The sequence below is a fragment of the Leptodactylus fuscus genome, chromosome 4 (genome assembly GCF_031893055.1).
Source record: "Leptodactylus fuscus isolate aLepFus1 chromosome 4, aLepFus1.hap2, whole genome shotgun sequence".
NCBI classification, from domain to species: domain Eukaryota; kingdom Metazoa; phylum Chordata; class Amphibia; order Anura; family Leptodactylidae; genus Leptodactylus; species Leptodactylus fuscus.
In genome coordinates this window covers 110,253,343-110,271,475 of record NC_134268.1, presented here as the reverse complement: position 1 = coordinate 110,271,475, position 18,133 = coordinate 110,253,343, and the positions used below count along the sequence as shown (strand labels likewise).

The window sequence follows — 18,133 nt, the reverse complement described above, 5'->3', positions numbered from 1 at the left end:
CTCTTCCTCATATTTGATTATAATTTTCATTAAATTTAAGGAGCACTCTGTGAGAGCATTCTCCCATTCACTTTTAAATTTTTCATTGTAGATGGTTGTCGGGAATTTATTTAACCGTAAGCCTCTTGGTACCATGTTTTTATCTGTGTACGATTTCAAAGACTCACAGTCCCACCACACCTTAGTCTCTTGTTGTAAAGAGTTAAACAATTTAGAAAGGAGACCTCGGCAATCCTGTGTAATAGTTCCAGATTCTCCAGTTCGAGGATCATTAAAAACTTCCTTTAATCTCTCATTGCGTGCATTTTCAGAATTTCCCTCCAGCAAAGCCATGCTGAGACTCATAAGAATAATGTATGGTTTCCGATTTAAATAATATAATTCTTATGGCAAAGTTACTAGATCGTAAAAAGAAAGATCCCGTAATCAATTAATTCATCCAGGTGCACTACAGATTCAAAAATGTGCAAAAGAACAGTTTGAAGTAAGCAAGACAACAGCTGAAATACATGGTTATATATCCTTGTCGAAAATTTGAAGTCAGCTCACCTTCTTGTTCCAATATCCAACACTGGGTGTATAAATTCTTACGTGTATTGAAGAACTTCACCTGAAAGCTTGAGTTGGATGCACGGAGATTTTGTTGCCCTTCAGCCCAGGGTGTGGTTCAACTAGTAGAAGTAAACATCCAGCACGCATCTCCTTAGTTTGCATAAAACTTAGCTTTTATTTATCCATATTCAAAAATTGGAAAACATTCAATTTTAGATATAAAAAACGCTCAGTGTGGCCAGCATGGAGGCCTACATCTTGGGCTTGATGAATACTCTCTTAAATATAGACCAATGGTGGCACAGTTGTTGCTTTCTGAAAATATACCAGTGGTTTGGAGGTGGAGATCTCATTGCACCCCAACTTGCCTTTCTTTTATTGATATCACGACTGAACATTGTATACATATAAGGATGTTTACAATCAGAAACAACGAACTTCGCCCCTTTTCTAATATGTGGGCTCCCTGAATCTATTTAGGAATACTCCTATTGATATTCCTGGTTTTGAATGTTAATATGACTATGCAAAACTCTCTGTATGTTGTTACAGATATAGCAAAAGGATGCCTAAGCTGTTTCTTTCCCCCACCTTCCGTTCTTCTCCCCTTCCACACTTCATTCCTTCCTCACATCTTCTCACTTTATGTTTCTCACCCTGTTATTGGATTTCTGTATGACAACTATTCTATTACGTCTTAGGTGCTTCTTTACATTTTGTTACTGGTTATTTGTGGAGGTGTGTTGTTCATATTCATGTATCCATTTTTTTTTCTGAAAAATTAATAAATATTCACCTTGAAAACATATATATGATAGTAATTTTACTTACCGACTTCTGACCTTTCAGGGACAGTTGCAGTATAAACATCTTGGTTAAATTTTGGTTCGTTATCATTGATGTCATGAATTTTAATTATAAACTCTGATTCTGGTTCAACTTGTTTTCCTGTTTTTTTGTCTATTGCTTTAGCACGAAGAACATATACTGACTTTTCTTCTCTGTCCAATCTCTTTGCAGCTTTTATGTCTCCGGTATTTTCATCTATAATAAAAACACTACCAGCGCCATCTCCTGATAAAATATACTTTAAATTTCCTTCTCCATTGTCTTGATCTGTGAACAACTGGAAAGAAATAGAAAAAAATAAGGGTAATATTAACTGTTTGAAATGACTCCAAAAATTAACCTTAAAGGGAGTCTGTCAGTAATAAATTCATTATAAACCTAATCACAATACTTTATAGAGATCATTCTACAGTTTCCAAATGTTCTGCTTTGGAAATTACTGTTTTATTCATATGTAGATGATATACAAGTCTTTTTGGTCTGTGTTAGCTTGACCTGTCTTTGATCTTAGCTAAATTCCAGGACAAATGACTTTCACTTCATTTGCATATGAATAAAATGTTACTTTACATGAAAATGGAGATGGCTCGCAGTGGCATATTTAGAAACTGTAGAATCCAAGGATACTTACATTAGGCTCATGACCAAGTTACTGACACACTCCCTTTTACGTTTTGATTACATTAATCTATCCTTTTGAGAAACAGTATACATTCACATGCACTTGAAAAATTCCATTTGAGCTGCAAATTCCATGATGAATCAACAGCAATATCTGTTCAGTTGTTGAATTTGCTATGGATTCATCTTATATGATGAAATCCATGGTGAAAATCTACAGAAATAATGTTTAAATTTGTATCTGCAACATGTGAATAAAATTTGTTAAAATCATGGTACAGGGTTTACACATGCAAATGCAGAAAGAAAATAAAAAAAAAAAAAAATCAAATGAATAAGTGTTAAAATTTCAGACCTTCACCAATAGTGGACTTCTCAATGTCACAAGTTATATAAAGGGTTAAGGGGATATTGTCACTCCTTAGGGAGAGACCACCATGTAGGTGTGTGGAGGCTTATTAAAGAGGACCTTTCACCATTTTGCCCACAGGCAGTTCTATATACTGCCGGAAAGCTGACACTGCGCTGAGTTCTTCTATGGTCAGAAGGGCGCTTCTGACAGTCAGAGACGTCCTTCTTCACAGCACAGCCGATCGCGCTGTTCTGTGAGAGCCGGGAGGAACGCCCCCTCCCTCCCTGATAATGCTCGTCTATGGACGAGTACTGCGAGCAGATGGAGGGGCGTTCCTCCCGGCTCTCACAGCACTGTGCGATAGGCTGTGCTGTGAAGAAGGACGTCTCTGACTGACTGTCAGAAACGCCCTTCTGACCATAGAAGAGCTATGGTACCGGACCGTAAGCTCTTCACACAGGGCACAGATCGGGAAAGCCGACAGTGCGCTGAACTCAGCGCACTGTCAGCTTTCCGGCAGTATATAGAACTGCCTATGGGCAAAATGGTGAAAGGTGCTCTTTAAGCCATTTGTGCTCCACTGTGAGGGATCATGAGAAGAATATGCAAATCTGTCTTCCATGATGTAAATAGGAGGACAGTGCCTCAGTCATGCTGCCCACAAGGGGAGCTCCCTTTAACATCATGCCCGACCTTCACAGAAGCCTTTGCTGCAATGATGTGGGATTTTACCAAGTCAGTCTCTCAGCCGAGGAGACCACCATGTAGGTGTGTGCAGTCTTATTAAGCCTTTTGCGCACCACTGTGAGGGATCATTGTAAGAATATGCAAATCTGTCTTTTGTGATGTAAATGGTGGTCTCTCCCTAAGGAGTGACAATATCCCCTTAACCCTGTCTAGAAGCCTCTCACCTCTGACAAGTTAGTCTTCTCAGCGCCGGGATGAAGAGATCCAAATAGATTGAAACAGCTGTCCTCGATTGAGAGGCCGACTTGGTAAAATCCCACATCATTGTAGCAAAGGCCTCTGGGAAGGATGGGCATGATGGTAAAGCGAGCTCACCCTTGTGGGCAGCATGACTGAGGCACTGTCTTCCTATTTTCATCATGGAAGACAGATTTGCATATTCTTCCCATGATCCCTCACAGTGTAGCGCAAATGGCTTATTAAGACTCCACACACCTACATGATGGTCTCTCCCTAAGGAGTGACGATATCCCCTTAACCCTATCTAGAAGCCTCTCACCTCTGACAAGTTAGTCTTCTCTGCGTCGAGCTGAAGAGATCCAAATAGAGAGAGACTGACTTGGTAAAATCCCACATCATTGCAGCAAAAGCCTCTGGGAAGGTCGGACACAATGTTAAAGGGACCCCCCCCTTGTGGGTAGCATGACTGAGGCACTGTCTTCTTAATTACATAATGGAAGACAGATTTGCATATTCTTCCCAAGTTATATGAAGTTAAAGAGTCTGTACCAATTAAAGAACCACTCTGGGCAAATCACTTTTTCCCTCTCTGTACCCCTCACCTGACTGTCACTTTCTAAGCTTTTTTCACACATTCTGCACACATATCCCTACAAACCAGCTTCTCCTGATCTGATTTAATCTTGACATTTATATTTCTCGTTCTCTTTGCCTTGATATGAATCCATTACATGGGATTGTACTATCACTGGTGCTGGTGGCAATGGAATTATCCTACTCTTTACATACACTGTCTACTAATAAGTATTTGGACACCAATGCAAATGAAGATATCTGCAGTCATGATGTACATCACGCCTTGGTCCCAGTGTATGGTAAACTCAATGCTGACATCTATTGCACTATTTTAGATAACAGTGTGCTTCCTACATTATGGCGGTTCTATGGGTCAGACCAATGTAACTTCCAGGATGACAATGCCAGCTGTCATGTAGCGAGGTCTATCATGGCTTGGTACAGTGACAATCAGGTTAACCGACTGGACTGGACTACCCAGAGCCTTGAACCATATCAAATTGGATCGCTGAACTAAGAGGTGCAGCAGCCATCCAAAATCGGTGAAAGAACTTATCTGTCTTCTCCAAACCGAATGGAATAAAATACCACTAGCCATCATACAAAGACTTGTGGAAAGCATGCCCTAGATGGTTGTAATTGCCAATCGTGGAGGCTCTACCAACTATTGAATATGAATAAATGTTGTTTTTCTATTTTACCACAGATCTCTAAATACTGTCAGGGTCTGAGGTTGCTAGGTGGGGTGTCATAGACACACAAGTTCAGATTTTTAGTCCAAAAAGGTAGAGTTTTATTTTTACTCCACAAGAAACAGTGCAGCAACAACAAAAGAGAGAAAAACAAACAAAAAAAAAAAAACAATACAAATAAATACTTGCCCGGGTAGGCTCTAACTACACACATAAATAGGTTACCGCACCTACAATAGCAGATTCAATAGCAAAATTGAATGGTACAAGACATAGCTCCAACAGTGTGACCTTCCAGCTGGCCCTGGGGCCCAGCTCTGTCCAAAGTCTTGCTGCTGGAGCTGACCTTTTAAACTTCATTGATAAGGCCATTCCACAGTGTGGACAATGTGAGGACAATGTGTGCACTGGAGGGGGTGTGGAATGATAGGTCCCACTGCCAATCCTACCTGCCATTCCTAAAAAATCCATCCCAATACTGAGCATGTAACAAAATGCTCAGCAGACAAAAGCTGTCTGCTGAGAACAAGTCATTCCTGGACTTTCTCTCATCTTGCCCACCTGAATAGTCTGGGCGAGATTTACACCCCCTCCATTATTTTGTCGGCCATCGGCTTACAATACTTATTGGTAGACAGTGTATGCTCTCAATTGAAGAGAACAAAAAAAAATACAGTCTTGGAGGCTGCACTGTGATCTCCTCCATTATTTGTGTATGACACGAGGTGGCTCATATGTCAGAAGTAGCTAGTGATATCAGATTTTGTCCTCCTGTGGACAGCCTGTGTGGCTCTATGAACATTAATACTATGCTTAAAAAAGCGAGCTGCCACAAAAGTCTTTGTAAAAAATAATTATACTTTATTAAATTCAACAAGTTTAAAAGTATAAAAAAGTAATGCAGGTTATAGTACAAACCATACTTAACATGGAGGTTTGCTGTAATACTGTATGAAAACCTGTAGATGTCACTCTAATTACATATATATACACTCACCGGCCACTTTATTAGGTACACCTGTCCAACTGCTCGTTAACACTTAATTTCTAATCAGCCAATCACATGGCGGCAACTCAGTGCATTTAGGCATGTAGACATGGTCAAGACAATCTCCTGCAGTTCAAACCGAGCATCAGTATGGGGAAGAAAGGTGATTTGAGTGCCTTTGAACGTGGCATGGTTGTTGGTGCCAGAAGGGCTGGTCTGAGTATTTCAGAAACTGCTGATCTACTGGGATTTTCACGCACAACCATCTCTAGGGTTTACAGAGACTGGTCCGAAAAGGAAAAAACATCCAGTGAGCGGCAGTTCTGTGGGCAGAAATGCGTTGTTGATGCCAGAGGTCAGAGGAGAATGGCCAGACTGGTTCGAGCTGATAGAAAGGCAACAGTGACTCAAATAGCCACCTGTTACAACCAAGGTAGCCAGAAGAGCATCTCTGAACGCACAGTACGTCGAACTTTGAGGCAGATGGGCTACAGCAGCAGAAGACCACACCGGGTGCCACTCTTTTCAGCTAAGAACAGGAAACTGAGGCTACAATTTGCACAAGCTCATCGAAATTGGACAATTGAAGATTGGAAAAACGTTGCCTGGTCTGATGAGTCTCGATTTCTGCTGCAACATTCGGATGGTAGGGTCAGAATTTGGCGTCAACAACATGAAAGCATGAATCCATCCTGCCTTGTATCAACGGTTCAGGCTGGTGGTGGTGGTGTCATGGTGTGGGGAATATTTTCTTGGCACTCTTTGGGCCCCTTGGTACCAATTGAGCATCGTTGCAACGCCAAAGCCTACCTGAGTATTGTTGCTGACCATGTCCATCCCTTTATGACCACAATGTACCCAACATCTGATGGCTACTTTAGCAGGATAATGCGCCATGTCATAAAGCTGGAATCATCTCAGACTGGTTTCTTGAACATGACAATGAGTTCACTGTACTCCAATGGCCTCCACAGTCACCAGATCTCAATCCAATAGAGCATCTTTGGGATGTGGTGGAACGGGAGATTCGCATCATGGATGTGCAGCCGACAAATCTGCGGCAACTGTGTGATGCCATCATGTCAATATGGACCAAAATCTCTGAGGAATGCTTCCAGCACCTTGTTGAATCTATGTCACGAAGAATTGAGGCAGTTCTGAAGGCAAAAGGGGGTCCAACCCGTTACTAGCATGGTGTACCTAATAAAGTGGCCGGTGAGTGTAACAGACATAATACAATGTCTATGAATTTAAGCCAGTTACATCAATTTAAACATGGTCTTGAATAGAGTGTACATACAAACCAGGATTGTCATGATACAAAAATATTTTTTCATTACCTATGAGAAGGCCTCCATGTGAGTAATGCACTAAGGAATAGCCGAGCCGAGCGTGTCAGTAGTACTAAGGAATAGCCAGCTGAGTGTGTAGATGTAGGAGAGCTGGCAGATATGCAGCAGACTAACACGCTCAGCTTGGCTATTCCTTAGTACTACTAACACGCTTAGCCCGGCTATTACACTAAGGAATAGCCGAGCTGAGCGTGTTAGCAGTACTAAGGAATAGCCAGCTGAGCTAGTCGTGTTAGTACAGGAGGAGTAGCTGGAGGGATGGTTGGGTGTAGTGCAGAGCTCTTTCATCTCCGGTGTCTGGCTAACCGCATGGGCTCTGCTATATCTCGCTATAGAAATACATTGACCAGCATTGATTGGCCAGTGTACGGGCATTCGGCCAATCACATTCATATAGTTCACAGTCCCAAATTAGTCGAATGGTAAATCCACCATTCGTATAAATTGGAGGTTATCTGTTTCCGGCCGCCAATTCCTTTTTCCGATTTTTTTTCACTGCCTACGTTGTCATATTTCCTGTCCCACCTCCCCTGCACTGTTATTGGTGCAAAGAACGTGCCAAGGAAGGTGGGAGGGGAATCAAGTTTTTGGTGAGTTTGCCACCTGGTGTTCGATTGGAATCGAACACCTCGAACGGCCTGATATTCGATCAAATATCAATTTGATCGAACGCCGTTCACTCATCTATAATTATTATTATTATTATTATTATTATTATTATTATTATTTATTTATTTATTTATATAGCACCATGGTGCTTTACATTTTACATATGATCACATAAAAAGTGATCAAAACAATAAACATTCCCCAAATTGGTATACATAAAAAGTATACCTCCACCAGCAAAAAAAAAAAAACACGCCTACAGCATCCCATATATAGAAATATAAAAATCTTAATTTTTTTTTTTAAAAAAGTCTATTACACTATGTGTAACCATGTTTCGAACTTTTGGCTTTACGGCTCCATACCTCACCATCTACTGAACATGAGACTTCTACATTTTATAGACAATCATCTTGGCTATCTCATACATACATGTGACTTGCAATTATTTAGCATGTGATTAGTTTTACAGATTCTTGTCATGTAAGGGTCCATTCACATTGAGTTTTTTGCCGAGGATTTTGACACTGAATCCGTGTCAATATCCACGTGGAAAAAAACGCCTCCCCATAGAGTTCTATGGGTTCCGCTAGCTTTTTTTTCCCGCTAGCGGAAAAAAAAGCTTCCTTCAGGCGGATTTCGCCTGCAAAAACCAATGCAGTCAACGGGAGACAGAAAATCCATATCACAGATTTGGGCGCGGATTTGGGCATGGAATTGATAAAAACCACATGGAAAAACCGTTAGCTCTTTTTTCCATACACTGTGCTGGAGGAAAAAAACATTTCCAAATTCCTGAAACTGATTTTTTTCCTCTCCAAAATCCTTGCCAAAAAACTCTGTGTGAATGGACCCTAACTGCATTGTTACTGTTTTGCTCCTGTATACTATGTTATAAATTACAACATGTTTTCCCATTCCCTAATAGCTCAGTGTGTTATATTAGGATGATTCCCAGGCGAAGGATTACTTGTTGAAATCAAAGATCTGCCATGAAGAAGTTTTCTTAAGAAAAGAGAAGCACCATCATCCAGCTTATCAATAGCAATCTCTCAGCCAAGAAAATTGCGAAACTGCATCAGATGTGTGCCATGATGGTTGGAAGAATACAAACTGAAGTCCATCGAACTATTCAAAAGCTAAGAGTTGGACTTCCAGGTAAAATATTAGAGCCAACAAGTTGTCTCATCATAAGGTCTATCAGTTCTGGCGCGAGAAACAGTGAAGATGTATTGTATGTATTTATGTAGGGAAATGTATGTATGGGCCCTGCAATACACCCCCATAACTTACTTTCCCTTGCCCTTCTTAGCCACCAATTTTACATTGACCCGCAGGCTCCGACTGTAACGTCTGCGGCTTGGCGCTTATTACGATTCCCTGCCACAGACATTATCAGCCGAAGGTTGAATAATCGAGCATGTAGCTAATAACTAATAGCTACTTACTGTCTGCCACCCCCGCTAGAGCGGGAAATCACCCAAAATTTCAGACTGTCCCGCTTGATCTGGGGTGGCTGAGGGACACCCGCAACCATTGCACTTACGGTGAAAGTGGCCCTATCTGTGACATTAATTTTGTCTACTGATATCAATGCCAAAGGTACCAGCCTTAGGGTGCATTCACACTGAGTAAACGCTAGCTTATTTTGTAGAGTAAAATTACACTTGTAAATTTTGCTATCCCATTGACTTCAATGATATTTTTTTACAAGTGTAAAAATACGCCTGTAAAAAATACACCTGTAAAAATACGCCTGTAAAAATACGCCTGTAAAATGTCATTGAAGTCAATGGAATAGCAAAATTTACAAGTGTAATTTTACTCTACAAAATAAGCTAGCGTTTACTCAGTGTGAATGCACCCTTACAACTTATTGAAATAGCTAAATGAGGAATGTCTTCCTGACATACACTTCTGTAGTCTTGTACTGTAAAGAAGGGCATTTCTCACTGCTCAGCAATGATTCTGAGCTGTGATGCAGGCCCCTAACAGTGCAGTGATAGTAGTAGCTGAAACTAATATAGTTACATAGTAGATGAGGTTGGATGTAGACATCAGTCCATCAATTCCAACCTATAACCCTACAATCCCCTACAGTGTTGATCCAGAAGATGACAAAATAAAACCATGAGGCTCATGCCAATTGCCCCATTTCAGGGGAAAAAAACTCCTTCCCAAACGACATAGCTATCACTGGATCCAGGCAGATACCTGTACAACACTCCTTAATTTATCATCTTTGAGTACCAATATAGAGTATGAGCTGATGGGACACAGGGATAGGAGTACGAAAGCACAGATCCTCCCCCAACCAGTAGCTGACACCAGGAGAATGAGTAACATGAAATTTTGTTAATGTTATTAATTCCCCTCTCCCCAATCAGAGATCACATTTTTAGAATGTCACCTATGGGGGTCTTTTTTCAGAAAAGGAATGAAATAAGTGCATCTGTTTAGACCATTATTGAAGCCACAATAACTGGATTTTGGTATAAAAAAAAAAAAAGTTGCACTAAACATGAACATTAATAAAGTTTACATTTTACAATATAACAAATCACAAGTGAGGAATGTATAATACTTTTCTGAGAAATGAAAAAATGTCTGTCAATCAAAAAATATTTTCATTAACTAAGTGCCACCATAAAATAATTTTCACAAGAAGATCAATATTTTGCTGCTGTCAGACAAGTGTAGTATGTGGAGCTTTTTTTTTACTTCTGATATGTATATAACTTGATGCTCTAGCCTCAGTTCTGATAAACTCCTGGAGTAATGTGCGTTGTTTAATAATAGTTAGTATTAAGTCCATCTGGTGTATACCACTGGGGTAGCTGCATAGTGACCCAGTAGATGAGAAGGAATTACAAAGTGTGGTGGGAGGGTTGAGATAGGTGGTGTAATCCCAGATATTGCACCCAAAGAAAATAAATGAATGTACTCAGTTATGCAAAACTCAAGTCACACTCCCCAGATAAATGGGAGACAGAAAATGCCACCTAAGAGTATTCAGAAGGTATTCCCTCAATATACTGGTTATATCCTCACTTGGTTCATGGGAGAACTTGGATGCCACCAATAAACACCCAGCTCAACACGTTACCCGCTTTGGAGGGAGAGGGTTCGTCAGGAGAAATATAAGTAGATGGATTGGTAATTCAGTGTAGATGATGATAGTGAAAATTATTCAATGAAAACTGCAGTTACTGGTTTCTGGTACTCAATAACCAATGGTCAGTCTATGTGAATGGTTAGCTTCTTATCTGTCAGTGGTCTCCAGTAAGAGACTAGTCCGATGCACCTTTTTTATAACAACTAGACACACGTATATCATAACAGAGTTACTGCTATAGAAGTGGTTACTTACTTAGATGACTCTAAGGGAGGGTTTACACGGTGTAACGTGCCGCGTGATGTGGCACATAGACGCCGCGTGACCTTTTGCGGACCGTTCACGCTCCCATTGATTTCAATGGGAGCGGGGATCGTATGCGCCGCGCTATTTTGCGGCCGTGATTTGCGGCCGCTAAATCACGGCCGCAAAATAGTGCGGCGCATACGATCCCCGCTCCCATTGAAATCAATGGGAGCGTGAACGGCCCGCAAAAGGTCACGTGGCGTCTACGTGCCACATCACGCGGCATGTTACACCATGTGAACCCTCCCTAAGGGGGTCACTACAGTTTGGCCTTTGATACTTGGTTGTATACAGTTATCTGAGTGGACAAATATCCACCCGTTTGTGGCTATCTGAGCATGTCTGAGACTTTACTTGTAGTTATGTTTTATATTTTCTTTTTTCATTGACCATTCCTGTCTGTGAATGCCTTCTAAGTTAGCAATTGATTATGTCACCCATTGTGAATTCATTTTTGTTACAGTTACATAATTGTGAATATGGTTGTCAACAATCTGTTAAGATAATTATATAACAAAATAGCAGCGTAACCCACATAACATTTTGTGTCATGACGCCGATGTGACCACTGAGACCTGATTTATGACACCTATGTGATCAGAAGAGGCCAGATAAACCCGGGAGAAGAAAGTAACACTGTTTATTATTTACTAGAGATGAGCGAACAGTGTTCTATCGAACTCATGTTCGATCGGATATTAGGCTGTTCGGCATGTTCGAATCGAATCGAACACCGCGTGGTAAAGTGCGCCATTAATCGATTCCCCTCCCACCTTCCCTGGCGCCTTTTTTGCTCCAATAACAGCGCAGGGTAGGTGGGACAGGAACTACGACACCGGTGACGTTGAGAAAAGTAGGCAAAACCCATTGGCTGCCGAAAACATGTGACCTCTAATTTAAAAGAACAGCGCCGCCCAGGTTCGCGTCATTCTGAGCTTGCAATTCACCGAGGACGGAGGTTTCCGTCCAGCTAGCTAGGGCTTAAGATTCTGGGTAGGCAGGGACAGGCTAGGATAGGAAGGAGAAGACAACCACAACAGCTCTTGTAAGAGCTAAATTCCAGGGAGAAGCTTGTCAGTGTAACGTGGCACTGACGGGCTCAATCGCCGCAACCCAGCTTTCCCAGGATCCTGAATGGAATACACTGTCAGTGTATTCCCGTATACCCGATATATACCCCCGATACCCGTTCCAACGGTGTGCCCCCCCCCACCTTCACCCCAGAAATACCCTGCAAGTCCCCTAGCAATAGAATTGGGGCTATATACACCCACTATTTTTGCTACTGCCATATAGTGCCATTGTCTGACTGGGAATTCAAAGAATATATTGGGGTTATAAATACCCTCATTTCTTGCTACTGCCATATAGTGCCAGTTTCTGACTGGTAATTCAAAGAATATATTGGGGTTATAAATACCCTCATTTCTTGCTACTGGTATATAGTGCCATTGTCTGACTGGGAATTCAAAGAATATATTGGGGTTACGTGCACCCACAATTTTTACTACTGGTATACAGTGCCAGTTTCTGACTGGGAATTCAAAGAATATATTGGGGTTACAAATACCCTCATTTCTTGCTACTGCCATATAGTGCCAGTTTCTGACTGGTAATTCAAAGAATATATTGGGGTTACGTGCACCCACAATTTTTACTACTGGTATACAGTGCCATTGTCTGACTGGGAATTCAAAGAATATATTGGGGTTATAAATACCCTCATTTCTTGCTACTGCCATATAGTGCCAGTTTCTGACTGGGAATTCAAAGAATATATTGGGGTTACGTGCACCCACAATTTTTACTACTGGTATACAGTGCCATTGTCTGACTGGGAATTCAAAGAATATATTGGGGTTATAAATACCCTCATTTCTTGCTACTGGTATATAGTGCCATTGTCTGACTGGGAATTCAAAGAATATATTGGGGTTACGTGCACCCACAATTTTTACTACTGGTATACAGTGCCAGTTTCTGACTGGGAATTCAAAGAATATATTGGGGTTACAAATACCCTCATTTCTTGCTACTGCCATATAGTGCCAGTTTCTGACTGGTAATTCAAAGAATATATTGGGGTTACGTGCACCCACAATTTTTACTACTGGTATACAGTGCCAGTTTCTGACTGGGAATTCAAAGAATATATTGGGGTTACAAATACCCTCATTTCTTGCTACTGCCATATAGTGCCAGTTTCTGACTGGTAATTCAAAGAATATATTGGGGTTATAAATACCCTCATTTCTTGCTACTGGTATATAGTGCCATTGTCTGACTGGGAATTCAAAGAATATATTGGGGTTACGTGCACCCACAATTTTTACTACTGGTATACAGTGCCAGTTTCTGACTGGGAATTCAAAGAATATATTGGGGTTACAAATACCCTCATTTCTTGCTACTGCCATATAGTGCCAGTTTCTGACTGGTAATTCAAAGAATATATTGGGGTTACGTGCACCCACAATTTTTACTACTGGTATACAGTGCCAGTTTCTGACTGGGAATTCAAAGAATATATTGGGGTTACAAATACCCTCATTTCTTGCTACTGCCATATAGTGCCAGTTTCTGACTGGTAATTCAAAGAATATATTGGGGTTATAAATACCCTCATTTCTTGCTACTGGTATATAGTGCCATTGTCTGACTGGGAATTCAAAGAATATATTGGGGTTACGTGCACCCACAATTTTTACTACTGGTATACAGTGCCAGTTTCTGACTGGGAATTCAAAGAATATATTGGGGTTACAAATACCCTCATTTCTTGCTACTGCCATATAGTGCCAGTTTCTGACTGGTAATTCAAAGAATATATTGGGGTTACGTGCACCCACAATTTTTACTACTGGTATACAGTGCCATTGTCTGACTGGGAATTCAAAGAATATATTGGGGTTATAAATACCCTCATTTCTTGCTACTGCCATATAGTGCCAGTTTCTGACTGGGAATTCAAAGAATATATTGGGGTTACGTGCACCCACAATTTTTACTACTGGTATACAGTGCCATTGTCTGACTGGGAATTCAAAGAATATATTGGGGTTATAAATACCCTCATTTCTTGCTACTGGTATATAGTGCCATTGTCTGACTGGGAATTCAAAGAATATATTTGGGTTACGTGCACCCACAATTTTTACTACTGGTATACAGTGCCAGTTTCTGACTGGGAATTCAAAGAATATATTGGGGTTACAAATACCCTCATTTCTTGCTACTGCCATATAGTGCCAGTTTCTGACTGGTAATTCAAAGAATATATTGGGGTTACGTGCACCCACAATTTTTACTACTGGTATACAGTGCCAGTTTCTGACTGGGAATTCAAAGAATATATTGGGGTTACAAATACCCTCATTTCTTGCTACTGCCATATAGTGCCAGTTTCTGACTGGTAATTCAAAGAATATATTGGGGTTATAAATACCCTCATTTCTTGCTACTGGTATATAGTGCCATTGTCTGACTGGGAATTCAAAGAATATATTGGGGTTACGTGCACCCACAATTTTTACTACTGGTATACAGTGCCAGTTTCTGACTGGGAATTCAAATAATATATTGGGGTTACAAATACCCTCATTTCTTGCTACTGCCATATAGTGCCAGTTTCTGACTGGTAATTCAAAGAATATATTGGGGTTACGTGCACCCACAATTTTTACTACTGGTATACAGTGCCAGTTTCTGACTGGGAATTCAAAGAATATATTGGGGTTACAAATACCCTCATTTCTTGCTACTGCCATATAGTGCCAGTTTCTGACTGGTAATTCAAAGAATATATTGGGGTTATAAATACCCTCATTTCTTGCTACTGGTATATAGTGCCATTGTCTGACTGGGAATTCAAAGAATATATTGGGGTTACGTGCACCCACAATTTTTACTACTGGTATACAGTGCCAGTTTCTGACTGGGAATTCAAAGAATATATTGGGGTTATAAATACCCTCATTTCTTGCTACTGCCATATAGTGCCAGTTTCTGACTGGGAATTCAAAGAATATATTGGGGTTACGTGCACCCACAATTTTTACTACTGGTATACAGTGCCATTGTCTGACTGGGAATTCAAAGAATATATTGGGGTTATAAATACCCTCATTTCTTGCTACTGGTATATAGTGCCATTGTCTGACTGGGAATTCAAAGAATATATTGGGGTTACGTGCACCCACAATTTTTACTACTGGTATACAGTGCCAGTTTCTGACTGGGAATTCAAAGAATATATTGGGGTTACAAATACCCTCATTTCTTGCTACTGCCATATAGTGCCAGTTTCTGACTGGTAATTCAAAGAATATATTGGGGTTACGTGCACCCACAATTTTTACTACTGGTATACAGTGCCAGTTTCTGACTGGGAATTCAAAGAATATATTGGGGTTACAAATACCCTCATTTCTTGCTACTGCCATATAGTGCCAGTTTCTGACTGGTAATTCAAAGAATATATTGGGGTTATAAATACCCTCATTTCTTGCTACTGGTATATAGTGCCATTGTCTGACTGGGAATTCAAAGAATATATTGGGGTTACGTGCACCCACAATTTTTACTACTGGTATACAGTGCCAGTTTCTGACTGGGAATTCAAAGAATATATTGGGGTTACAAATACCCTCATTTCTTGCTACTGCCATATAGTGCCAGTTTCTGACTGGTAATTCAAAGAATATATTGGGGTTACGTGCACCCACAATTTTTACTACTGGTATACAGTGCCAGTTTCTGACTGGGAATTCAAAGAATATATTGGGGTTACAAATACCCTCATTTCTTGCTACTGCCATATAGTGCCAGTTTCTGACTGGTAATTCAAAGAATATATTGGGGTTATAAATACCCTCATTTCTTGCTACTGGTATATAGTGCCATTGTCTGACTGGGAATTCAAAGAATATATTGGGGTTACGTGCACCCACAATTTTTACTACTGGTATACAGTGCCAGTTTCTGACTGGGAATTCAAAGAATATATTGGGGTTACAAATACCCTCATTTCTTGCTACTGCCATATAGTGCCAGTTTCTGACTGGTAATTCAAAGAATATATTGGGGTTACGTGCACCCACAATTTTTACTACTGGTATACAGTGCCAGTTTCTGACTGGGAATTCAAAGAATATATTGGGGTTACAAATACCCTCATTTCTTGCTACTGCCATATAGTGCCAGTTTCTGACTGGTAATTCAAAGAATATATTGGGGTTATAAATACCCTCATTTCTTGCTACTGGTATATAGTGCCATTGTCTGACTGGGAATTCAAAGAATATATTGGGGTTACGTGCACCCACAATTTTTACTACTGGTATACAGTGCCAGTTTCTGACTGGGAATTCAAAGAATATATTGGGGTTACAAATACCCTCATTTCTTGCTACTGCCATATAGTGCCAGTTTCTGACTGGTAATTCAAAGAATATATTGGGGTTACGTGCACCCACAATTTTTACTACTGGTATACAGTGCCATTGTCTGACTGGGAATTCAAAGAATATATTGGGGTTATAAATACCCTCATTTCTTGCTACTGCCATATAGTGCCAGTTTCTGACTGGGAATTCAAAGAATATATTGGGGTTACGTGCACCCACAATTTTTACTACTGGTATACAGTGCCATTGTCTGACTGGGAATTCAAAGAATATATTGGGGTTATAAATACCCTCATTTCTTGCTACTGGTATATAGTGCCATTGTCTGACTGGGAATTCAAAGAATATATTGGGGTTACGTGCACCCACAATTTTTACTACTGGTATACAGTGCCAGTTTCTGACTGGGAATTCAAAGAATATATTGGGGTTACAAATACCCTCATTTCTTGCTACTGCCATATAGTGCCAGTTTCTGACTGGTAATTCAAAGAATATATTGGGGTTACGTGCACCCACAATTTTTACTACTGGTATACAGTGCCAGTTTCTGACTGGGAATTCAAAGAATATATTGGGGTTACAAATACCCTCATTTCTTGCTACTGCCATATAGTGCCAGTTTCTGACTGGTAATTCAAAGAATATATTGGGGTTATAAATACCCTCATTTCTTGCTACTGGTATATAGTGCCATTGTCTGACTGGGAATTCAAAGAATATATTGGGGTTACGTGCACCCACAATTTTTACTACTGGTATACAGTGCCAGTTTCTGACTGGGAATTCAAAGAATATATTGGGGTTACAAATACCCTCATTTCTTGCTACTGCCATATAGTTCCAGTTTCTGACTGGTAATTCAAAGAATATATTGGGGTTACAAATACCCTCATTTCTTGCTACTGCCATATAGTGCCAGTTTCTGACTGGTAATTCAAAGAATATATTGGGGTTACGTGCACCCACAATTTTTACTACTGGTATACAGTGCCATTGTCTGACTGGGAATTCAAAGAATATATTGGGGTTATAAATACCCTCATTTCTTGCTACTGCCATATAGTGCCAGTTTCTGACTGGTAATTCAAAGAATATATTGGGGTTATAAATACCCTCATTTCTTGCTACTGGTATATAGTGCCATTGTCTGACTGGGAATTCAAAGAATATATTGGGGTTACGTGCACCCACAATTTTTGTTACTGGTATATAGTGCCAATTTCTAACTGGGAATTCAAAATGCGCAAGGCTCCCGGAAAGGGACGTGGACGAGGCCTTGGGCGAGGTCGGGGGAATGGTTCTGGGGAGCAAGGTAGCAGTGAAGCCACAGGGCGTCCCGTGCCTCCTCCTGTGGGGCAGCAAGCATTGTGCCACTCCACAGTGCCAGGGTTGCTTGCCACATTAACTAAACTGCAGGGTACAAACCTTAGTAGGCCCGAGAACCAGGAACAGGTCTTGCAATGGCTGTCAGAGAACGCTCACAGCACATTGTCCAGCAGCCAGTCAGACTCTGCCTCCTCTCCTCCTATTACCCAACAGTCTTGTCCTCCTTCCTCCCAAAATTCCCAAGCTTCACAGAACAATAACCCCAACTGTCCCTGCTCCCCAGAGCTGTTCTCCGCTCCTTTCATTGTCCCTCAACCTGCCTCTCCACGTCACGATTCCACGAACCTAACAGAGGAGCATCTGTGTCCAGATGCTCAAACACTAGAGTCTCCTCCATCTCCGTTCGATTTGGTGGTGGATGACCAGCAACCCACCCTCATCGACGATGATGTGACGCAGT

At 40.8% G+C, this 18,133-nt stretch overlaps 1 protein-coding gene across 2 annotated transcripts in view; it reads right to left on the bottom strand.

The window, feature by feature from the left end:
• LOC142200510 (cadherin-9-like) overlaps positions 1-18,133 on the bottom strand; it is a 180,514-nt gene that overhangs the window by 98,053 nt on the left and 64,328 nt on the right. For both annotated transcript variants that reach the window (XM_075270934.1, XM_075270935.1), the window contains one exon: positions 1,384-1,678. In XM_075270934.1, coding sequence (XP_075127035.1) covers positions 1,384-1,678 — 295 coding nt within the window. The remainder of the gene's footprint in view (positions 1-1,383; positions 1,679-18,133) is intronic.